General features: G+C 46.7%; 1 protein-coding gene across 1 annotated transcript in view; it reads right to left on the bottom strand.

The window, feature by feature from the left end:
• Nucleotides 1–5,991: 5,991 nt before the first annotated feature.
• The window catches only part of LOC124034985 (b(0,+)-type amino acid transporter 1-like), a 28,595-nt gene continuing 10,051 nt past the window's right edge, over nt 5,992–24,535 (bottom strand). Inside the window, exons 3-12 of the mRNA XM_046348376.1 lie at nt 22,644–22,886; nt 21,448–21,573; nt 18,410–18,509; nt 16,422–16,466; nt 15,973–16,096; nt 15,618–15,721; nt 15,178–15,274; nt 7,174–7,323; nt 6,688–6,862; nt 5,992–6,219 (exon numbers count right to left, since the gene is read on the bottom strand). Coding sequence (XP_046204332.1) covers nt 6,158–6,219; nt 6,688–6,862; nt 7,174–7,323; nt 15,178–15,274; nt 15,618–15,721; nt 15,973–16,096; nt 16,422–16,466; nt 18,410–18,509; nt 21,448–21,573; nt 22,644–22,886 — 1,226 coding nt within the window. The 3' untranslated portion in view covers nt 5,992–6,157. The remainder of the gene's footprint in view (nt 6,220–6,687; nt 6,863–7,173; nt 7,324–15,177; nt 15,275–15,617; nt 15,722–15,972; nt 16,097–16,421; nt 16,467–18,409; nt 18,510–21,447; nt 21,574–22,643; nt 22,887–24,535) is intronic.

Below are 24,535 nucleotides of genomic sequence, written 5' to 3' on the forward strand. Positions count from 1 at the left end.
AGAAGAAGAACCGTGTTTCCGGTGTCTTCTGTTACTACGCCACCTACTGTTGTGGATGACTGATCTTAGCCTCTATCAATGCATAGCCTCTATCAATGCAGTTCATGATGCTGATAAAAGTGGGTGAAGGTTCGAGTTCAGGAAAGTGATTGTTTGTGGTTAGTATTTTTTAAATGTTTGTGGTTAGTATTTTTTTGGCAAACAGATACTGTAAACTTTTTATAAGATGACAAATGAATTGATTTGTGGGATTGAATTACAATTGAAGGGTAAACTGTTTTATTCACAAACACAACAACTCACTATCCTACTTTTCAACTCCGAGAAGAGAAGAGGTTTTGAAACTGTTGAATTCAGTAGTATAAAATCTACATTCAGTTTAGAGTGACACGAATACATCACACAGTAGGCAGTGTAAGATGAACCGTGTTCCCAGGTCCAACTGGCAGCTGGTGGACGAGATAGAAGACAACAAGGGACAAATATGTCTTTTAACTTGTCACATTTACATACATTTACATTACATTTAAGTCATTTAGCAGACGCTCTTATCCAGAGCGACTTACAAATTGGTGCATTCACCTTATGACATCCAGTGGAACAGTCACTTTACAATAGTGCATCTAAATCTTAAAGGGGGGGGGGTGAGAAGGATTACTTTATCCTATCCTAGGTATTCCTTAAAGAGGTGGGGTTTCAGGTGTCTCCGGAAGGTGGTGATTGACTACGCTGTCCTGGCGTCGTGAGGGAGTTTGTTCCACCATTGGGGGGCCAGAGCAGCGAACAGTTTTGACTGGGCTGAGCGGGAACTGTACTTCCTCAGTGGTAGGGAGGCGAGCAGGCCAGAGGTGGATGAACGCAGTACCCTTGTTTGGGTGTAGGGCCTGATCAGAGCCTGGAGGTACTGAGGTGCCGTTCCCCTCACAGCTCCGTAGGCAAGCACCATGGTCTTGTAGCGGATGCGAGCTTCAACTGGAAGCCAGTGGAGAGAGCGGAGGAGCGGGGTGACGTGAGAGAACTTGGGAAGGTTGAACACCAGACGGGCTGCGGCGTTCTGGATGAGTTGTAGGGGTTTAATGGCACAGGCAGGGAGCCCAGCCAACAGCGAGTTGCAGTAATCCAGACGGGAGATGACGAGTGCCTGGATTAGGACCTGCGCCGCTTCCTGTGTGAGGCAGGGTCGTACTCTGCGGATGTTGTAGAGCATGAACCTACAGGAACGGGCCACCGCCTTGATGTTAGTTGAGAACGACAGGGTGTTGTCCAGGATCATGCCAAGGTTCTTAGCGCTCTGGGAGGAGGACACAATGGAGTTGTCAACCGTGATGGCGAGATCATGGAACGGGCAGTCCTTCCCCGGGAGGAAGAGCAGCTCCGTCTTGCCGAGGTTCAGCTTGAGGTGGTGATCCGTCATCCAAACTGATATGTCTGCCAGACATGCAGAGATGCGATTCGCCACCTGGTCATCAGAAGGGGGAAAGGAGAAGATTAATTGTGTGTCGTCTGCATAGCAATGATAGGAGAGACCATGTGAGGTTATGACAGAGCCAAGTGACTTGGTGTATAGCGAGAATAGGAGAGGGCCTAGAACAGAGCCCTGGGGGACACCAGTGGTGAGAGCGCGTGGTGAGGAGACAGATTCTCACCACGCCACCTGGTAGGAGCGACCTGTCAGGTAGGACGCAATCCAAGCGTGGGCCGCGCCGGAGATGCCCAACTCGGAGAGGGTGGAGAGGAGGATCTGATGGTTCACAGTATCGAAGGCAGCCGATAGGTCTAGAAGGATGAGAGCAGAGGAGAGAGAGTTAGCTTTAGCAGTGCGGAGCGCCTCCGTGATACAGAGAAGAGCAGTCTCAGTTGAATGACTAGTCTTGAAACCTGACTGATTTGGATCAAGAAGGTCATTCAGAGAGAGATAGCGGGAGAGCTGGCCAAGGACGGCACGTTCAAGAGTTTTGGAGAGAAAAGAAAGAAGGGATACTGGTCTGTAGTTGTTGACATCGGAGGGATCGAGTGTAGGTTTTTTCAGAAGGGGTGCAACTCTCGCTCTCTTGAAGACGGAAGGGACGTAGCCAGCGGTCAGGGATGAGTTGATGAGCGAGGTGAGGTAAGGGAGAAGGTCTCCGGAAATGGTCTGGAGAAGAGAGGAGGGGATAGGGTCAAGCGGGCAGGTTGTTGGGCGGCCGGCCGTCACAAGACGCGAGATTTCATCTGGAGAGAGAGGGGAGAAAGAGGTCAGAGCACAGGGTAGGGCAGTGTGAGCAGAACCAGCGGTGCCGTTTGACTTAGCAAATGAGGATCGGATGTCGTCGACCTTCTTTTCATAATGGTTGACGAAGTCATCTGCAGAGAGGGAGGAGAGGGGGGGAGGGGGAGGAGGATTCAGGAGGGAGGGGAAGGTGGCAAAGAGCTTCCTAGGGTTAGAGGCAGATGCTTGGAATTTAGAGTGGTAGAAAGTGGCTTTAGAGTGGTAGAAAATGTCAAATACAATTTAAACCTTAGACATAGATAATATACAAGTGCTTGAACAGCGCAAACATGAGGGATTTTTAACAGTGTTGAGGACAAATAAAAAGCAAAAAAATAAGACATCATTGTGGTCTCTTATGTTCTCTCTAGTCATGTACAAGAACAGCATATTGTCAGTGTCTCCAATGGCACCCCGTTCCCTAGGGCATAGGGTGTGATTTGAGATGGTGCCCCGTTCCCTAGGGCATAGGGTGTGATTTGAGATGGTGCCCCGTTCCCTAGGGCATAGGGTGTGATTTGAGATGGTGCCCCGTTCCCTAGGGCATAGGGTGTGATTTGAGATGGCGCCCCGTTCCCTAGGGCATACGGTGTGATTTGAGATGGCGCCCCGTTCCCTAGGGCATAGGGTGTGATTTGAGACACAGACCAATGGCGACCCGTTCCCTAGGGCATAGGGTGTGATTTGAGACACAGACCAATGGCGCCCCGTTCCCTAGGGTATAGGGTGTGATTTGAGATGGTGCCCCGTTCCCTAGGGTATAGGGTGTGATTTGAGATGGCGCCCCGTTCCCTACGGCATAGGGTGTGATTTGAGATGGCGCCCCGTTCCCTAGGGCATAGGGTGCGAATTGAGACACAGACCAATGGCGCCCCGTTCCCTAGGGCATAGGGTGTGATTTGAGACACAGACCAATGGCGCCCCGTTCCCTAGGGCATAGGGTGCGAATTGAGACACAGACCAATGGCGCCCCGTTCCCTAGGGCATAGGGTGTGATTTGAGACACAGACCAATGGCGCCCCGTTCCCTAGGGTATAGGGTGTGATTTGAGATGGTGCCCCGTTCCCTAGGGTATAGGGTGTGATTTGAGATGGCGCCCCGTTCCCTAGGGTATAGGGTGTGATTTGAGATGGTGCCCCGTTCCCTAGGGTATAGGGTGTGATTTGAGATGGCGCCCCGTTCCCTAGGGTATAGGGTGTGATTTGAGATGGTGCCCGTTCCCTAGGGTATAGGGTGTGATTTGAGATGGCGCCCCGTTCCCTAGGGCATAGGGTGTGATTTGAGATGGTGCCCGTTCCCTAGGGTATAGGGTGTGATTTGAGATGGTGCCCCGTTCCCTAGGGCATAGGGTGTGATTTGAGATGGCGCCCCGTTCCCTAGGGCATAGGGTGTGATTTGAGACACAGACCAATGGCGCCCCGTTCCCTAGGGCATAGGGTGTGATTTGAGACACAGACCAATGGCGCCCCGTTCCCTAGGATATAGGGTGTGATTTGAGATGGCGTCCCGTTCCCTAGAGCATAGGGTGTGATTTGAGATGGCGCCCCGTTCCCTAAAGCATAGGGTGTGATTTGAGAGGGTGCCCCGTTCCCTAGGGTATAGGGTGTGATTTGAGATGGTGCCCCGTTCCCTAGGGTATAGGGTGTGATTTGAGATGGCGCCCCGTTCCCTAGGGTATAGGGTGTGATTTGAGATGGCGCCCCGTTCCCTAGGGCATAGGGTGTGATTTGAGATGGCGCCCCGTTCCCTAGGGTATAGGGTGTGATTTGAGATGGCGCCCCGTTCCCTAGGGCATAGGGTGTGATTTGAGATGGCGTCCCGCTCCCTAGGGTATAGGGTGTGATTTGAGATGGCGCCCCGTTCCCTAGGGCATAGGGTGTGATTTGAGAGGGTGTCCCGTTCCCTAGGGTATAGGGTGTGATTTGAGATGGCGCCCCGTTCCCTAGGGCATAGGGTGTGATTTGAGATGGTGCCCGTTCCCTAGGGTATAGGGTGTGATTTGAGATGGTGCCCCGTTCCCTAGGGCATAGGGTGTGATTTGAGATGGCGCCCCGTTCCCTAGGGCATAGGGTGTGATTTGAGACACAGACCAATGGCGCCCCGTTCCCTAGGGCATAGGGTGTGATTTGAGACACAGACCAATGGCGCCCCGTTCCCTAGGATATAGGGTGTGATTTGAGATGGCGTCCCGTTCCCTAGAGCATAGGGTGTGATTTGAGATGGCGCCCCGTTCCCTAGGGTATAGGGTGTGATTTGAGATGGCGCCCCGTTCCCTAGGGCGTAGGGTGTGATTTGAGATGGCGCCCCGTTCCCTAGGGCATAGGGTGTGATTTGAGATGGCGCCCCGTTCCCTAGGGCATAGGGTGTGATTTGAGATGGCGCCCCGTTCCCTAGGGCGTAGGGTGTGATTTGAGATGGCACCCCGTTCCCTAGGGCATACGGTGTGATTTGAGATGGCGCCCCGTTCCCTAGAGTATAGGGTGTGATTTGAGATGGCGCCCCGTTCCCTAGGGTATAGGGTGTGATTTGAGATGGCGTCCCGTTCCCTACGGCATAGGGTGTGATTTGAGACACAGCCCAATGGCGCCCCGTTCCCTAGGGCATAGGGTGTGATTTGAGACACAGCCCAATGGCTCCCCGTTCCCTAGGGCATAGGGTGTGATTTGAGATGCAACCAATGATCTCCTATATCCAGTACAGAACCTTCATTATGACACAGTACAGAACCTTCATTATGAGACAGGACAGAACCTTCATTATGACACAGTACAGAACCTTCATTATGACACAGTACAGAACCTTCATTATGAGACAGGACAGAACCTTCATTATAATAATAATAATAAAAATAATATATGCCATTTAGCAGACGCTTTTATCCAAAGCGACTTACAGTCATGTGTGCATACATTCTACGATAACAACATTAGGCCATTAGACCATAACAACATTAGACCATAACAACATTAGACCATTAGACCATAACAGCATTAGACCATTAGATCATAACAACATTAGATCATAACAACATTAGATCATAACAACATTAGACCATTAGACCATAACAACATTAGACCATAACAACATTAGACCATAACAACATTGGACCATAACAACATTAGACCATAACAACATTAGACCATTAGATCATAACAACATTAGACCATTAGACCATAACAACATTAGACAATTAGATCATAACAACATTAGATCGTAACAACATTAGATCATAACAGCATTAGACCATTAGACCATAACAACATTAGACCATAACAACATTAGACCATAACAACATTAGACCATTAGACCATAACAACATTAGACCATAACAACATTAGATCATAACAACATTAGACCATAACAACATTAGACCATAACAACATTAGACCATAACAACATTAGACCATAACAACATTAGACCATTAGACCATAACACCATTAGACCATTAGACCATAACAACATTAGACCATATATAATAGACCATTATGAGACAGGACAGAACCTTCATTATGAGACAGGACAGAACCTTCATTATGAGACAGGACAGAACCTTCATTATGACACAGTACAGAACCTTCATTATGAGACAGGACAGAACCTTCATTATGACACAGTACAGAACCTTCATTATGACACAGTACAGAACCTTCATTATGAGACAGTACAGAACCTTCATTATGACACAGTACAGAACATTCATTATGAGACAGGACAGTACCTTCATTATGACACAGGACAGAACCTTAATTTCTAAGTCTATGTCTCAAAGGGCACCCTATTCCCTAAGTAGTGTACTACTTTTTACTAGGGTCTATGGGGTAGTGCACCACATAGGGAAAAGGGTAACATTTGGGATGCACAAATACATTTGTCCACATCAGTCAGTTTAGGCTGTTTATTATCTTCCTCTATTCGTTTTTCTCAGGAGGAACGACCTCCATCAGCAGCTGGAGGTGCATGGTGATTGGCCCTGCAGGGGAGGTGAGAGGTTAAAGGTCATATTGGACCAATCAGGCTAATTAAAAGGTCAATAATAAATAAATAAACTTTAATGAAGGTGACATCAGCCCAATCACAGCATGATCTATAGGCTCTGTGACCTTCTGAGTTTGGCTCCACAATGACTGGAATTATCTAAAGGGGAAGAACTCCACTACGGCTCACTGAGGAATAAAACATTTTGATACACAAAGACCCAAGTTGCAGAAGATAATAGTGTCTGCTTCCCGAATGGCACCCTATCCCCTATATTATAGTGCACTACCTTTCACCAGGGCCCATAGGGTAGTGCACTACACAGGGAATAAGGGGCCATTTTGGGACACAAGCCAGTGTTGTCTTCTAGTGCACTACAAAGGGAATAGGCGGCCATTTTGGGATAAAGGCTCTCTCTCAACACTCGAGTGTCAGCAACTCTGAGCAGTGGGTAGTTACTCACTCATGACCCTGCGTGTCCAGCTGAACCTGCGGTGAACGAAGGGGAAGTAGAGCAGCAGACCGCTGAGGATGAAGATGGTACAGTACAGATACTCCAGCTCTGGCTTGTCTATGATCGGTGCTAGGACCAGGTAGCAGGACACTATCACCACCAGCACTGCTATGGGAATGGGACACTGTTGGGGGACAACCAGGACATAACCACCTGTCAGTCTCACAGGAGGGATCTGGGACAGTATTGCTCTAAAAACAGGTTTAAGTGAATCTGGGATTCAGGTAAACATCAGAGCGGTTACCACCCCATTTGTTGTGGTAACCAGCTGAGGGATGTGACTGGAGAAATGGAACCACTCTAAAATGTAGAGACAGATCTATGGATGTAAGGACTGACCGTCCACGAGCTCAACATGATAGTTGTAACTATGTTCTTCCAATAGCCAAGAGATGAAGAGGACTTGGATATATGGCAATGTGAATCTAGTCTTACCTTGACGGGCCTCTTGAGTTCCTTCCTGGTGAAGCGCATGACGATGAGAGCGAGAGCTGTGAGGCCGTAGAAAGCCCACAGGGCGAAACTGAAGTAGTTGATCAGGGTGTTGATGTCTGCTGGGATAATGTAGAGTACGGCCAGAATACCCTACAACCACAACAACAACAGAGTAAACTGAAGTAGTTGATCAGGGTGTTGATGTCTGCTGGGATAATGTAGAATACGGCCAGAATAACCCTACAATCACAACAACAACAGAGTAAACTGAAGTAGTTGATCAGGGTGTTGATGTCTGCTGGGATAATGTAGAATACGGCCAGAATAACCCTACAATCACAACAACCACCACAACAGGGTAAAATGAAGCAGCACATTTATTAAGGAACTTGAGAAAAAAAAACTTTATTTCTTGGCATTTCATTACTTTAACAGAACGTTTCCTAAAAGTAGAAAGAGTTACATTTAATTTCAGTAATGTTCTAGGCACGTTCTTCAACTGGTTTGACATTGCGAATGTTCTCAAATAGTTCAGAGAACATTAAGACACATCGTTCTTATATGGGAATTTCAGTATGTTTCAGTGAACGGTGAACAGTTGGGGCCAATTTCATCTTAAAATGTTTCCTGTGAACAAACTTAAGATACATTGATAGTTCGGATTACATGATGTTGCCGCTCCAGTTTCTGTCCCCAGTCCACCTGACTGTGCTGCTGCTCCAGTTTCAACTGTTCTGCCTTATTATTATTGGACCATGCTGGTCATTTATGAACATTTGAACATCTTGGTCATGTTCTGTTATAATCTCTACCCGGCACAGCCAGAAGAGGACTGGCCACCCCACATAGCCCGGTTCCTCTCTAGGTTTCTTCCTAGGTTTTGGCCTTTCTAGGGAGTTTTTCCTAGCCACCGTGTTTTTACACCTGCATTGTTTGCTGTTTGGGGTTTTAGGCTGGGGTTCTGTACAGAACTTTGAGATATCAGCTGATGTACGAAGGGCTTTATAAATACATTTGATTTGATTTGATGATGTCAAAGTCATATTTTTGCATATTCTGTTCCAGGTAAAAGGTTGTTCAGATGAATTTAGATCTGTGAACCATACTTTAATGGCTAGCTCAGAATATGAGCATTCCAAGAGTTGTTTATATTTATAAAGATAGATCAGTCTGTGTCTTTGAGCCTGGTAATATATATGTGTCTTTGAGGCTGTTAATGGGTCTTTCAGAGCTTGGAATGTTCTCAAAGCATTACGGTCCATGAGGCTTGCAAGCTGAAGAACACCATCATGTGGCAGTATCATGTTGTGTTGGTGCTTTGCTGCAGGAGGGACTGGTGCACTTCACAAAATAGATGGCATCATGAGGCAGCATCGTGTTGTGGCGGTGTTTTGCTGCAGGAGGGACTGGTGCACTTCACAAAATAGATAGCATCATGAGGCAGAAAATTACGTGGATATATTGAAGCAACATCTCAAGACATCAAATCAAATGTATTTGTCACATACACATGGTTAGCAGATGTTAATGCGAGTGTTGCTAAATGGTTGTGCTTCTAGTTCCGACAATGCAGTAATAACCAACGAGTAATCTAACCTAACAATTCCACAACTTAACTTAAAGTCCTGATAGTTCTCCTCTTTGCAAGTTTGTTCATTGTTTGTTGTTGTAATTTTTGTCCCCCCAATTTCATGATTTTACGATTTTGTCTCATCGCTGCAACTCCCCAACGGGCGAAGTTCAAGTCATGCATCCTCTGAAACATGACCCGCCAAACTGTGCTTCTTAACACCCGCTGGCATCTGGACCTAAAAAACGGCTTTCCTCAGAACCTCCGTCGATTATATACCTTACAAGCTTCTTCTGAAACTAAAAGCATCTTTTTTCTAGACGAGACAATCCGGACAACAAAATCGTAATGAAATCGCCTGTAGAACCCGCACCGTGTGAGCGACAAACTGATATGTCTCCAGTATCCTCTGTCTGGCTGCCAGTTGGTAATGTGTGATTCATCACTCTAGAGAACACATTTCCACTGCTCCAGAGTCCAATAGCGGTGAGCTTTACACCACTCCAGCCGACGCTTGGCATTGCGTATGGTGATCTTAGGCTTGTGTGATGCTGCTCGGCCATGGAAAACCATTTCATGAAGCTCCCAACGAACAGTTCCTGTGCTGACGTTGCTTCTAGAGGCAGTTTGGAACTCATTAGTGAGTGTTGCAACCGAGGACAGAGGATTTTACTTATACACACTGAACAGAAATATAAATGCAATATGTAAAGTGTTGGTACACAGCTGATTCAAATAATGAACTAATCATCAAGCTTTGATCATTTGAATCATCCGTGTCACCTGTAATGTATAAAGAGATGGGTCAGGTTATAGGTTAGGCCACTGGGGGGCAGTAATGTATAAAGTGATGGGTCAGGTTATAGGTTAGGCCACTGGGGGGCCCGTAATGTATAAAGTGATGGGTCAGGTTATAGGTTAGGCCACTGGGGGGCAGTAATGTATAAAGTGATGGGTCAGGTTATAGGTTAGGCCACTGGGGGGCAGTAATGTATAAAGTGATGGATCAGGTTATAGGTTAGGCCACTGGGGGGCAGTAATGTATAAAGTGATGGGTCAGGTTATAGGTTAGGTCAGGGGGGCAGTAATGTATAAAGTGATGGGTCAGGTTATAGGTTAGGCCACTGGGGGCCAGTAATGTATAAAGAGATGGGTCAGGTTATAGGTTAGACCATTGGGGGGCCAGTAATGTATAAAGAGATGGGTCAGGTTATAGGTTAGGCCACTGGGGGGCAGTAATGTATAAAGTGATGGGTCAGGTTATAGGTTAGACCACTGGGGGCAGTAATGTATAAAGTGATGGGTCAGGTTATAGATTAGGCCACTGGGGGCAGTAATGTATAAAGTGATGGGTCAGGTTATAGGTTAGGCCACTGGGGGGGGGGGGCAGTAATGTATAAAGTGATGGGTCAGGTTATAGGTTAGGCCACTGGGGGGCAGTAATGTATAAAGTGATGGGTCAGGTTATAGGTTAGGCCACTGGGGGGGGGCAGTAATGTATAAAGTGATGGGTCAGGTTATATGTTAGACCACTGGAGGACAGTAATGTATAAAGTGATGGGTCAGGTTATAGGTTAGGCCACAGGGGGGCAGTAATGTATAAAGTGATGGGTCGGGCTATAGGTTAGGCCACTGGGGGGCCAGTAATGTATAAAGTGATGGGTCAGGTTATAGGTTAGACCATTGGGGGGCCAGTAATGTATAAAGTGATGGGTCAGGTTATATGTTAGACCACTGGAGGGCAGTAATGTATAAAGTGATGGGTCAGGTTATAGGTTAGGCCACTGGCGGGCAGTAATGTATAAAGTGATGGGTCAGGTTATAGGTTAGGCCACTGGGGGCAGTAATGTATGAAGAGATGGGTCAGTTTACAGATTAGTCCCCTGGGGGGCAGTAATGTATAAAGTGATGGCTCAGGTTATAGGTTAGGACCACAGTGGTGATGGGTCAGGTTAATGACACTATAAAGTGTGATGGGTCAGGTTATAGGTTAGGCCACTGGGGGGCAGTAATGTATAAAGTGATGGGTCAGGTTATAGGTTAGGCCACTGGGGGCAGTAATGTATAAAGTGATGGGTCAGGTTATAGGTTAGGCCACTGGGGGCAGTAATGGTTATAGGTTAGGCCACTGGGGGCCAGTAATGTATAAAGTGATGGGTCAGGTTATAGGTTAGACCATTGGGGGCCAGTAATGTATAAAGTGATGGGTCAGGTTATATGTTAGGCCATGTTAGACCACTGGAGGGCAGTAATGTATAAAGTGATGGGTCAGGTTATAGGTTAGGCCACTGGCGGGCAGTAATGTATAAAGTGATGGGTCAGGTTATAGGTTAGGCCACTGGGGGCAGTAATGTATGAAGAGATGGGTCAGTTTACAGATTAGTCCCTTGGGGGGCAGTAATGTATAAAGTGATGGCTCAGGTTATAGGTTAGGACACAGGGGCAGTAATGTATAAAGTGATGGGTCAGGTTATAGATTAGACACTGGGGGCAGTAATGTATAAAGTGATGGGTCAGGTTATAGGTTAGGCCACTGGGGGGCAGTAATGTATAAAGTGATGGGTCAGGTTATAGGTTAGGTCACTGGGGGGCAGTAATGTATAAAGTGATGGGTCAGGTTATAGGTTAGGTCACTGGGGGGCAGTAATGTATAAAGTGATGGGTCAGGTTATAGGTTAGGCCACTGGGGGGCAGTAATGTATAAAGTGATGGGTCAGGTTATAGGTTAGGTCACTGGGGGGCAGTAATGTATAAAGTGATGGATCAGGTTATAGGTTAGGCCACTGGGGGGCAGTAATGTATAAAGTGATGGCTCAGGTTATAGGATAGGCCACTGGGGGGCAGTAATGTATAAAGTGATGGGTCAGGTTATAGGGTAGGTCACTGGGGGCAGTAATGTATAAAGTGATGGCTCAGGTTATAGGTTAGGCCACTGGGGGCAGTAATGTATAAAGTGATGGGTCAGGTTATAGGTTAGGTCACTGGGGGCAGTAATGTATAAAGTGATGGGTCAGGTTATAGGTTAGGCCACTGGGGGCAGTAATGTATAAAGTGATGGGTCAGGTTATAGGATAGTACTGGGGGCAGTAATGTATAAAGTGATGGATCAGGTTATAGGTTAGGCCACTGGGGGCAGTAATGTATAAAGTGATGGGTCAGGTTATAGGTTAGGCCACTGGGGGGCAGTAATGTATAAAGTGATGGGTCAGGTTATAGGTTAGGCCACTGGGGGCAGTAATGTATAAAGTGATGGGTCAGGTTATAGGTTAGGTCACTGGGGGGCAGTAATGTATAAAGTGATGGATCAGGTTATAGGTTAGGCCACTGTGGGGCAGTAATGTATAAAGTGATGGGTCAGGTTATAGGTTAGGTCACTGGGGGGCAGTAATGTATAAAGTGATGGGTCAGGTTATAGGGTAGGTCACTGGGGGGCAGTAATGTATAAAGTGATGGCTCAGGTTATAGGTTAGGCCACTGGGGGCAGTAATGTATAAAGTGATGGGTCAGGTTATAGGTTAGGCCACTGGGGGGCAGTAATGTATAAAGTGATGGCTCAGGTTATAGGTTAGGCCACTGGGGGGCAGTAATGTATAAAGTGATGGGTCAGGTTATAGGTTAGGTCACTGGGGGGCAGTAATGTATAAAGTGATGGCTCAGGTTATAGGTTAGGCCACTGGGGGGCAGTAATGTATAAAGTGATGGGTCAGGTTATAGGATAGGCCACTGGGGGGCAGTAATGTATAAAGTGATGGATCAGGTTATAGGTTAGGCCACTGGGGGGCAGTAATGTATAAAGTGATGGGTCAGGTTATAGGTTAGGCCACTGGGGGGCAGTAATGTATAAAGTGATGGCTCAGGTTATAGGATAGGCCACTGGGGGGCAGTAATGTATAAAGTGATGGCTCAGGTTATAGGATAGGCCACTGGGGGGCAGTAATGTATAAAGTGATGGGTCAGGTTATAGGTTAGGTCAATGGGGGGCAGTAATGTATAAAGTGATGGGTCAGGTTATAGGTTAGGTCACTGGGGGGCAGTAATGTATAAAGTGATGGCTCAGGTTATAGGTTAGGTCACTGGGGGGCAGTAATGTATAAAGTGATGGCTCAGGTTATAGGTTAGGCCACTGGGGGGCAGTAATGTATAAAGTGATGGGTCAGGTTATAGGATAGGCCACTGGGGGGCAGTAATGTATAAAGTGATGGATCAGGTTATAGGTTAGGCCACTGGGGGGCAGTAATGTATAAAGTGATGGGTCAGGTTATTGGTTAGGCCACTGGGGGGCAGTAATGTATAAAGTGATGGATCAGGTTATAGGTTAGACCACTGGGGGCAGTAATGTATAAAGTGATGGGTCAGGTTATAGGTTAGGCCACTGGGGGGCAGTAATGTATAAAGTGATGGATCAGGTTATAGGCACATTATTCTTTTATAATTCTGCAAGCTCTGTCAAGTTGGTTGTTGATCATTGCTATAATATATAATGTCATTTATCAGACACTTTTATCCAAAACGACTTCGTCATTCATGCAGACATTTTATGTATGTTTTCTCCATGGGAATTAAACCTACTGTCTTTGCACTGCAAGCACCATGCTCTACCAACTGATGTGCAGAGATTCTCAACACGGTTTAAGTCCAAACTGTAACTAGGCCACTCAGGAACATTCAAAGTCTTGTTAACAACATCTTAAGGGTCCGCCCCTTTTTTTCATTTTTTGTCTAAAATCACATACCCAAATATAACTGCCTGTAACTCAGGCCTTGAAGCAAGCATGTGCATATTCTTGGTACCATTTGAAAGGAAACACTTTGAAGTTTATGTCAATGTGGAAGGAATGTTGGAGAATATAACACAATAGGTCAGAAAAAAATACCCTTTCTTTTTTTTTGTAACATCATCTTGGAAATGCAAGAGAAAATCCATAATGTATTATTCCAGCCCAGCTGCAATTTAGATTTTGGCCACTAGTTAGCAGCAGTGTGTTTGCAAAGTCAGACTGATCAAATGAACCTTTGCATTTCTGTTCAAAATTTGTCCTGGCAAATGTTCTTGTTACTTACAACCTCATGCTAATCACATTAGCCTACGTTAGCTCACCCGTCCCCTGAAAGGGTATACGATCCCGAAGAAGTTATTAAGCATCTCCAGTGTATATTTGGTCTTGTGTTTTTGGTTATTGACCTGCTGAAAGGTGAATTTCTCTCCCAGTGTTTGTTGGAAAGCAGACTGAACCAGGTCACCACCATGCTGGAAAATATGAAGACTGGTGCTCAGTCATGTGACGTGTTCAATTTACCCCAAACATAACGCTTTGTATTCAGGACAAAAAGTTAAGTTCTGAGCCACATTTTTTCAGTTTTACTTTAGTGCCTTATTGCAAACAGGATGCATGTTTAGGAATATTTTTTCTGTACAGACGTCCTTGTTTTCAATGACATTTAGGTTAGTTTTGTGCAGTAACTGCAATGTTGTTGTTAAACTCTGTAACTGCTTTAAAGTTACCATTGGCCTCATTGTGAAATCCCTGAGCGGTTTCCTTCCTCTCTGGCAACTGAGTTAGGAAGGACGCCTGTATCTTTGTAGTGACTGGGTGTATTGATACACCATCCAAAGTTTAATTAAAACCTTTTTGGGATAGGGGGCAGCATTTTCACTTTTAGATGAATAGCGTGCCAAGAGTGAACTGCCTCCTACTCTGTCCCAGATGCTAATATATCAACATTATTAGTAGTATTGCATAGAAAACACTCTTACGTTTCTAAAATGGTTTGAATGATGTCTGTGAGTATAACAGAACTCATATGGCAGGCAAAATCCTGAGAAAAATCCAACCAGGAAGTGGGACATCTGAGGTTTGTAGTTTTTCAAAGCTTGGCCTACCGAATACACATTGAGATATTGGTAAAGTTGCACTTCCTATGGCTTCCACTATATGTCAACAGTCTTTAGAAACTTGAATGAGGATTCTATAAAGGAGGGGCTCATGAGACCTCTTTGAGTCAGTGGTCTGGCACAGTGTCTCAGTCTCATGACGAGGGCTCCCGACAGAGTTATCTCTCGTTCCAGTGCTTTTCTGAAGACATAGGAATTCTCCGGTTGGAACATTATTGATGTTTTATGTTAACACCCTAAAGATTGATTCCATACATTGTTTGACATGTTTCTAAAGGACTGTAAACAGAAGTTTTTGAATTTTTGTCTGGACGAAGTGCCTGCGCCTCATGAAAATGGATTACTGGGCTGAACACGCTAACAACAAGTGGCTATTTGGACATAAATGATGAACTTTATGGAACAAATCAGTCATTTATTGTCAAACTCGGATCTCTGGGAGTGCCTTCTGATGAAGATCATCAAAGGTAAGTGAATATTTATGGTGTTATTTCTAACTTTGTTGACTCTGATTTTGTGTATCACTGTATCTCAGACTTACATTGAAGATGAGGGCAGGGGAAGGAGTGTAACGCTTCAGACTGATATAGGACAAGATCTTTACCATGTGACCCTCTCTTCCTGCCACATAGGTCAACCTGAGGTGGGACAGAGCACAAACATTTACATTTACATTTAAGTCATTTAGCAGACGCTCTTATCCAGAGCGACTTACAAATTGGACATGTTAGTTCAAACATAATATTGGCAATATGTTGAACCTGAATTTGGTTTTCTTTCTTTTCACCATTTTTAACTCTGCTTGTGCTCGGTTCTTTTAGAAAAGCAGATTCAATCTGTTAAACACTTTGTGACAACTGCTGATATAAAAAGGGTTTTATAAAATACTGATATAAAAAAAACAATGGGTTTTATAAAATACATTTGTTTTGATTAAATAAGATTAGCAAAAACAATGTCTTCCTGAAGTTGTCCCTTTACCTGCCGGCTGTGAAGCAGCTCCCATTGGCCGCTCCGAAGGTGGAGAAGACGACAAACACAGGGATTAACCACGACAGGGGGTACAGCACTCTGTCACCAAAAGTCTAAGGGGCAGAAGACGACAAACACAGGGACTACCCACGACAGGGGGTACAGCACTCTGTCACAAAAAGTCTAAGGGGCACAAACAAGTCCCTCCGAGGAGACGGGGGGGGGGGGGGGGGACACAATAAATAAAATGTAATTGTTTGTTGTTAAAATAATGCGTCTTGTTCTTGCTAAGGGAGATATGATGAGCCACACCAATGGCTTCCTCTGTCTCCGCCCCTCTCTATCTCCATGACGACCCTCTTACCACAGCAACAGCGGGAGACTGTAGTAGTTCCGTAGCGGTCATGGCGCTGAAGTAGGCAATGTTGACCAGCACATAGCACAAAGTCACCAAGGGAATACCAATGATAATGGCCAGGGGAAGGTTTCTGTTAGAGAGAGATAGAGAGAGAGATATATAGAGAGATTTAGAGAGACAGAGAGTTAGTGTGAGATAGAGAGATGGATTATGGAGCACACAGATCGAGAGACAGAGAGTTGGTTAAACTCTTGTTGTCTCCCTAACAGGAAAGGAGGTGGCGTGTGAATGCCAAGGGAACCCAGGCTTCCCCGAAAATCAGACCAATAAAACAAATACAATCATTAAACACTTTATCTTTTGTCTCTGTGTTTTCATAATTTTCCTTCAATTCTTAAGTGGCTGAATCAATTGAAGTGGCTGAATCAATTGAATTACCCATTTTGGACACTCACCTGTTTGGGTTTTTCAGCTCCTCTGTTATAAAGTTTAGCTGATTCCTGAGAGACAACACGTGTTTATAGAACCACGTATAAACAGGTTGGGTTGACATTCAAAACAGAAATCCCCAATGATACCCAACCCCCAGCTTAGTGCAATACTTTGACTGGAGCACTATGGGCCCTGCCAAAGGCCCTGATTAGAGCCAAAGGCCCTGATTAGAGCGCTACGGGCCCCCCTGACTAGATAACTATGGGCCCTGACTAGAGAACTATGGGCCCTGACTAGAGAGCTATGAGCCCCCCCTGACTAGAGCGCTACGGGCCCCCCTGACTTGAGCACTATGGGCCCTGACTAGAGAACTATGGGCCCTGACTAGAGAACTATGGGCCCTGACTAGAGAACTATGGGCCCTGACTAGAGCGTTACGGGCCCCCCTGATTAGAGAACTATGGGCCCTGACTAGAGAACTATGGGCCCTTACTAGAGCGCCACGGGCCCCCCTGATTAGAGCCCTATGGGCCCCCCTGACTAAAGAACTCTGGGCCCTGACTAGAGCGCTATGGTCCCCCCCTGACTAGAGCGCTATGGGCCCTGACTAGAGAACTACGGGCCATGACTAGAGAACTATGGGCCCTGACTAGAGAACTATGGGCCCTGAGTAGAGAACTATGGGCCCTGACTAGAGAACTATGGGCCCCCCCTGACTAGAGCGCTATGGGCCCTGACTAGAGAACTACGGGCCATGACTAGAGAACTATGGGCCCTGACTAGAGAACTATGGGCCCTGACTAGAGAACTATGGGCCCTGACTAGAGCGCCACGGGCCCCCCTGATTAGAGCGCTACGGGCCCCCTGACTAGTGCACTATAGGCCCCCTGACTAGAGCGCTAGGGCCCCCACTGACAGAGCGCTACGGGCCCCCTGACTAGAGCACTATGGGCCCCCCTGACTAGAGCGCTATGGGCCCTGACTAGGCTCCCCCCCTGACTAGAGCATTACGGGCCCCCCTGAATAGGCACCCCCCCTGACTAGAGCGCTATGGGCCCTGACTAGAGCTCTACGGGCCCCCTGACTAGAGCATTACGGGCCCCCTGACTAGAGCACTACGGGCCCCCCTGACTAGAGCGCTATGGGCCCTGACTAGAGCTCTACGGGCCCCCTGACTAGAGCATTACGGGCCCCCTGACTAGAGCGCTACGGGCCCCCCTGACTAGGCCCCCCCCTGACTAGAGCGCTACGGGCCCCCCTGACTAGAGCGCTACAGGCCCCCCCTGACTAGGCGCCCCCCTGACTAGAGCGCTATGGGCCCTGACTAGGGCCCCCTGACTAGAGCACTACGGGCCCTGACTAGGGCCCCCTGACTAGAGCTCTACGGGCCCCCTGACTAGAGCATTACGGGCCCCCTGACTAGAGCGCTACGGGCCCCCCTGACTAGGCCCCCCCTTGACTAGAGCGCTACGGGCCCCCACTGACAGAGCGCTACGGGCCCCCTGACTAGAGCGCTACGGGCCCCCTGACTAGAGCGCTACAGGCCCCCCCTGACTAGAGCGCTACGGGCCCCCCTGACTAGAGCGCTACGGGCCCCCTGACTAGAGCGCTACGGGCCCCCTGACTAGAGCGCTATGGGCCCCCTGACTAGAGCACTATGGGTCCCCCTGACTAGAGCACTACAGGCCCCCCGGAGCACCCCCCCCTGACTAGAGCGCTACAGGCCCCCCTGACCCCCCTGACTAGAGCTCTACGGGCCCCCACTGACAGAGCGCTACGGGCCCCCTGACTAGAGCGCTACGGGCCCCCCTGACTAGAGCGCTACAGGCCCCCTGACTAGAGCACTACAGGCCCCCCTGACTAGAGCGCTAGAGGCCCCCCCTGACTAGAGCGCTATGGGCCCTGACTAGAGCTCTACGGGCCCCCCTGACTAGAGCACTACGGGCCCTGGTCAAAAGTATTGACATATATAGGAAGTAGGGTGTCATTTGGGATGCAGGTGTAGTCTTACCACCCATTGTAGGCCCAGAGCCCGTTGTAAAACGCCAGTCCAATGGATCCAAAGGAGGTTGAGGCTCCTTCAAATGGGTTGGACAGATTCTCAGTGTTTCCTGGACACAAACAGTATGTACACTACCGTTCAACAGTTTGAGGTCACTTCGAAATGTCCTTGTTTTTTAAAGAAAATCACATTTATTGTCCATTAAAATAACATTAAATTGATCACAAATACAGTAAAGACATTGTTAATGTTGTAAATGATTATTGTAGCTGGAAACGGCTGATTTTTAATGGAATATCTACATAGGTGTACAGAGGCTCATTATCAGCAACCATCACTCCTGTGTTCCAATGACTCGTTGTGTTAGCTAATCCAAGTTTATCGTTTTAAAGACTAATTCATCATTAGAAAACTGTCTCTAACCAGAAAAGAAAGAGGAGTGGGAGGCCCCGGTGCACAACTGAGCAAGAGGACAAGTACATTAGAGTGTCTAGTTTGAGAAACAGATGCCTCACAAGTCCTCAACTGGCAGCTTTATTAAATAGTACCCGCAAAACACCAGTCTCAACATCAACAGTGAAGAGGCGACTCCTGGATGCTGGCCTTCTAGGCAGAGTTGCAAAGAAAAAGCCACATCTCAGACTGGTCAATAAAAACAAAGAAGATTAAAATGGACAAAAGAACACAGACACTGAACAGAGGAACTCTGGCTAGAAGGCCAGCATCCCGGAGTCGCCTCTTCACTGTTGACGTTGAGACTGGACAGAGGAACTCTGGCTAGAAGGCCATCATCCCAGAGTCTCCTCTTCACTGTTGACGTTGAGACTGGACAGAGGAACTCTGGCTAGAAGGCCATCATCCCAGAGTCTCCTCTTCACTGTTGACGTTGAGACTGGACAGAGGAACTCTGCCTAGAAGGCCATCATCCCAGAGTCTCCTCTTCACTGTTGACGTTGAGACTGGACAGAGGAACTCTGCCTAGAAGGCCATCATCCCAGAGTCTCCTCTTCACTGTTGACGTTGAGACTGGACAGAGGAACTCTGCCGAGAAGGCCAGCATCCCGGAGACGCCTCTTCACTGTTGACATTGAGACTGGACAAAGGAACTCTGGCTAGTTTAGTTTAGTTTAGTTTATTTTATTTTTACAGGGACAGTGCACATTAATCAACGTTTCAGTAAAAGTGCCGGTTTTAGCCAGCCGGGTCTTCCCTGGGCACTGTTGACAATAGCACCATAGAACAAGCAAGACATAGCAACTGGACAAGAGGAAGACAGAGCAACTGAACAAAAAGCAGCAAAACAAAGCCAGCATCCCAGAGTCTCCTCTTCACTGTTGATGTTGAGACTGGACAGAGGAACTCTGCCTAGAAGGCCATCATCCCAGAGTCTCCTCTTCACTGTTGACATTGAGACTGGACAGAGGAACTCTGCCTAGAAGGCCATCATCCCAGAGTCTCCTCTTCACTGTTGACGTTGAGACTGGACAGAGGAACTCTGCCTAGAAGGCCATCATCCCAGAGTCTCCTCTTCACTGTTGACGTTGAGACTGGACAGAGGAACTCTGCCTAGAAGGCCAGCATCCCAGAGTCTCCTCTTCACTGTTGACGTTGAGACTGGACAGAGGAACTCTGCCTAGAAGGCCATCATCCCAGAGTCTCCTCTTCACTGTTGACGTTGAGACTGGACAGAGGAACTCTGGCTAGAAGGCCATCATCCCAGAGTCTCCTCTTCACTGTTGATGTTGAGACTGGACAGAGGAACTCTGGCTAGAAGGCCATCATCCCAGAGTCTCCTCTTCACTGTTGACGTTGAGACTGGACAGAGGAACTCTGGCTAGAAGGCCAGCATCCCAGAGTCTCCTCTTCACTGTTGACGTTGAGACTGGACAGAGGAACTCTGGCTAGAAGGCCATCATCCCAGAGTCTCCTCTTCACTGTTGACGTTGAGACTGGACAGAGGAACTCTAGCTAGAAGGCCATCATCCCAGAGTCTCCTCTTCACTGTTGACATTGAGACTGGACAGAGGAACTCTGCCTAGAAGGCCATCATCCCAGAGTCTCCTCTTCACTGTTGACGTTGAGACTGGACAGAGGAACTCTGGCTAGAAGGCCATCATCCCAGAGTCTCCTCTTCACTGTTGATGTTGAGACTGGACAGAGGAACTCTGGCTAGAAGGCCAGCATCCCAGAGTCTCCTCTTCACTGTTGACGTTGAGGTGTTTTGAGGCCCCTCCCTTCCGAACACAGTTTTTGGTTTGAATATTGGCTTCAGGAAGTATTCACGCCCCTTGATTTTGTTTCAATATTTTGTTGTGTTACGGCCCGAATTTTATTAAATTTAGATTTTGTCTTACTGACCTACAAACAATACTCCATTATTGTCAAAGTGGTATTACGTTTTTAGAAATGTTTACAAATTAATTAGAAATTAAAAACTAAAATGTCTTGAATCAATAAGTATTCAACCGCTTTGTTATGCCACACCTAAATAAGGGAATATGGCTCTGGTCTAAAGTAGTGCACTATGTAGGGAATAGGGTGCCATAGGGCTCTGGTCTAAAGTAGTGCACTATGTAGGGAATAGGGCGCCATAGGGATCTGGTCTAAAGTAGTGCACTATGTAGGGAATATGGCGCCCTAGGGATCTGGTCTAAAGTAGTGGAATATATATAGGGAATAGGATGCCATAGGGCTCTGGTCTAATGTAGTGCACTATAAAGGGAATAGGGCTCTGGTCTAATGTAGTGCACTATATAGGGAATAGGGCTCTGGTCTATAGTAGTGCACTATAAAGGGAATAGGGCTCTGGTCTAATGTAGTGCACTATATAGGGAATAGGGTGCCCTAGGGCTCTGGTCTAATGTAGTGCACTATAAAGGGAATAGGGCTCTGGTCTAATGTAGTGCACTATATAAGGAATAGGGCTCTGGTCTAAAGTAGTGCACTATATAGGGAATAGGGAGCCATAGGGCTCTGGTCTAAAGTAGTGCACTATATAGGGAATAGGGTGCCATAAGGGTAGCAGACAGAATGTGTAAAGTACCAACCTTGTGCCAAGAGGACGATGCCCGCCACTATGATGACCAGGATGATGAGAAGCTTGGCTGCAGTGAAGAAGTTCTGGACATAGTTGGCTAGCTTCACACTGAGACAGTTCACCGACACGATCAGAACTGGAGGGGGAGGAAGAGGAAGAGGAATATTTTATTAATCCATATGAGACAGAAGTTGGTTTTCTGTTGTAGTCAACCACTCCCACGGACGGACGGACGGACGGACGGACGGACGGACGGACGGACGGACGGACGGACGGACGGACGGACGGACGGACGGACGGACGGACGGACGGACGGACAGACAGACAGACAGACAGACAGACAGACATGTGTATGAGGCTGGAACTGTGGGCATCTACTAGTGTCATGCTACTGTAGTGCCCAGGGAGCAGTTAGGGGTTAAGAGCCTCAGGATCAGTTCAGGGGTTAGGAGCCTGGGATCAGTTCAGGGGTTAAGAGCCTGGGGATCAGTTCAGGGGTTAAGAGTCTGGGATCAGTTTAGGGGTTAAGAGCCTGGGGATCAGTTCAGGGGTTAAGAGCCTGGGATCAGTTCAGGGGTTAAGAGCCTGGGGATCAGTTCAGGGGTTAAGAGCCTGGGGATCAGTTCAGGGGTTAAGAGCCTGAGGATCAGTTCAGGGGTTAAGAGCCTGGGTATCAGTTCAGGGGTTAAGAGCCTGGGTATCAGTTCAGGGGTTAAGAGCCTGGGGATCAGTTCAGGGGTTAAGAGCCTGGGGATCAGTTCAGGGGTTAAGAGCCTGGGGATCAGTTCAGGGGTTAAGAGCCTTGCTCAAGTGAACAACACCATTTGATGGTTTTTAAGATACTAGAGGAGCAGGAGGCGGGAGCAGGAGGCGGAGGAAGCGGGAGGAAGAGATGGAGGAGGAGGAGACAAGAAAGAGGAGGAGAAAAGGGGAAGAGGAGGAGGAGAAGAACACAAGGCAGGAAGAGCATGTTGGGGTCAGGTCATGGCTATTTTTTAATTCATCTTTACTCGATCCCAGGCATCCTCTCTTCTCAAAAGGCATTGGAGAAGGTCAGAGGGGAGGGACCTTGGATCTTCTCCTCCAATACGATGCAAGGAACACAAATTTAGATAGAGCCATGGTTTTAATTCAGTCCATTCAGGAAGTGCATGCCGATTGTTTTCTATTAAGATTTTTCATAATTCAAGAAATATTCACACTCACAGATGCACACTACAGCCAGGCACTTGGTGACCACAATGGGAGGAGTGCATCCTGGGTAGAACGGTGTGGAGGTGTATTCTGCGAAGCTCAGGGCGATGATGGCGGAGGCGGAGGGCTGTACGACCATGATTGTGCTCCATGAGTAGAGGTAGGCCATCACTGACCCATAGGCCTCCATCAAGTACACATATTCCCCTCCAGACTTAGTGATCATGGTGCCCAGCTCCGCGTAGCACAGTGCCCCTGCAGACAGACAGGCAGGCTCAGAGACAGACAGCTAGTTGACACTAATCAATTAAGACCTAGACAACCAGGTGAGTTCCTAACTAAGTCAATTAAGACCTAGAGAACCAGGTGAGTTCCTAACGAATCAATTAAAACCAAGGCAACCAGATAAGTTCTTAACTAATCAATTAAGACCTAGGCAACCAGATGAGTTCTTAACGAATCAATTAAGACCTAACCAACCAGGTGAGTTCTTCACTAATCAATTAAGTACTACAAAAACTGGTGAGTTCCTAACTAATCAATTAAGACCTAGACAACCAGGTGAGTTCTTCACGAATCAATTAAGACCTAACCAACCAGGTGAGTTCTTCACTAATCAATTAAGTACTACAAAAACTGGTGAGTTCCTAACTAATCAATTAAGACCTAGACAACCAGGTGAGTTCTTCACGAATCAATTAAGACCTAGAAAACCAGGTGAATTTGTAACTTATCAATTAAGACCTAGACAACCAGGTGAGTTCCTAACTAATCAATTAAGACCTAGACAACCAGGTGAGTTCCTAACTAATCAATTAAGACCTAGACAACCAGGTAAGTTCCTAACTAATCAATTAAGACCTAACCAACCAGGTGAGTTCTTCAATAATCAATTAAGACATAGACAACAAGGTGAGTTCTTCACTAATCAATTAAGACCTAGACAACCAGGTGAGTGCTTCACTAATCAATTAAGACCTAGACAACCAGGTGAGTTCTTCAATAATCAATTAAGACCTAGACAACCAGGTGAGTGCTTCACTAATCAATTAAGACCTAGACAACCAGGTGAGTGCTTCACTAATCAATTAAGACCTAGACAACCAGGTGAGTGCTTCACTAATCAATTAAGTACTACAAAAACTGGTGAGTTCCTAACTAATCAATTAAGACCTAGACAACCAGGTGAGTTCTTCACGAATCAATTAAGTACTACAAAAACTGGTGAGTTCCTAACTAATCAATTAAGACCTAGACAACCAGGTGAGTTCTTCACTAATCAATTAAGACCTAGACAACCAGGTGAGTGCTTCACTAATCAATTAAGACCTAGACAACCAGGTGAGTGCTTCACTAATCAATTAAGACCTAGACAACCAGGTGAGTGCTTCACTAATCAATTAAGACCTAGACAACCAGGTGAGTGCTTCACTAATCAATTAAGACCTAGACAACCAGGTGAGTGCTTCACTAATCAATTAAGACCTAGACAACCAGGTGAGTTCTTCACTAATCAATTAAGACCTAGACAACCAGGTGAGTGCTTCACTAATCAATTAAGACCTAGACAACCAGGTGAGTGCTTCACTAATCAATTAAGACCTAGACAACCAGGTGAGTGCTTCACTAATCAATTAAGTACTACAAAAACTGGTGAGTTCCTAACTAATCAATTAAGACCTAGACAACCAGGTGAGTTCTTCACGAATCAATTAAGTACTACAAAAACTGGTGAGTTCCTAACTAATCAATTAAGACCTAGACAACCAGGTGAGTTCTTCACGAATCAATTAAGACCTAACCAACCAGGTGAGTTCTTCACTAATCAATTAAGTACTACAAAAACTGGTGAGTTCCTAACTAATCAATTAAGACCTAGACAACCAGGTGAGTTCTTCACGAAT

The sequence above is a fragment of the Oncorhynchus gorbuscha genome, linkage group LG05 (assembly GCF_021184085.1).
Source record: "Oncorhynchus gorbuscha isolate QuinsamMale2020 ecotype Even-year linkage group LG05, OgorEven_v1.0, whole genome shotgun sequence".
Classification (NCBI taxonomy): Eukaryota; Metazoa; Chordata; class Actinopteri; order Salmoniformes; family Salmonidae; genus Oncorhynchus; species Oncorhynchus gorbuscha.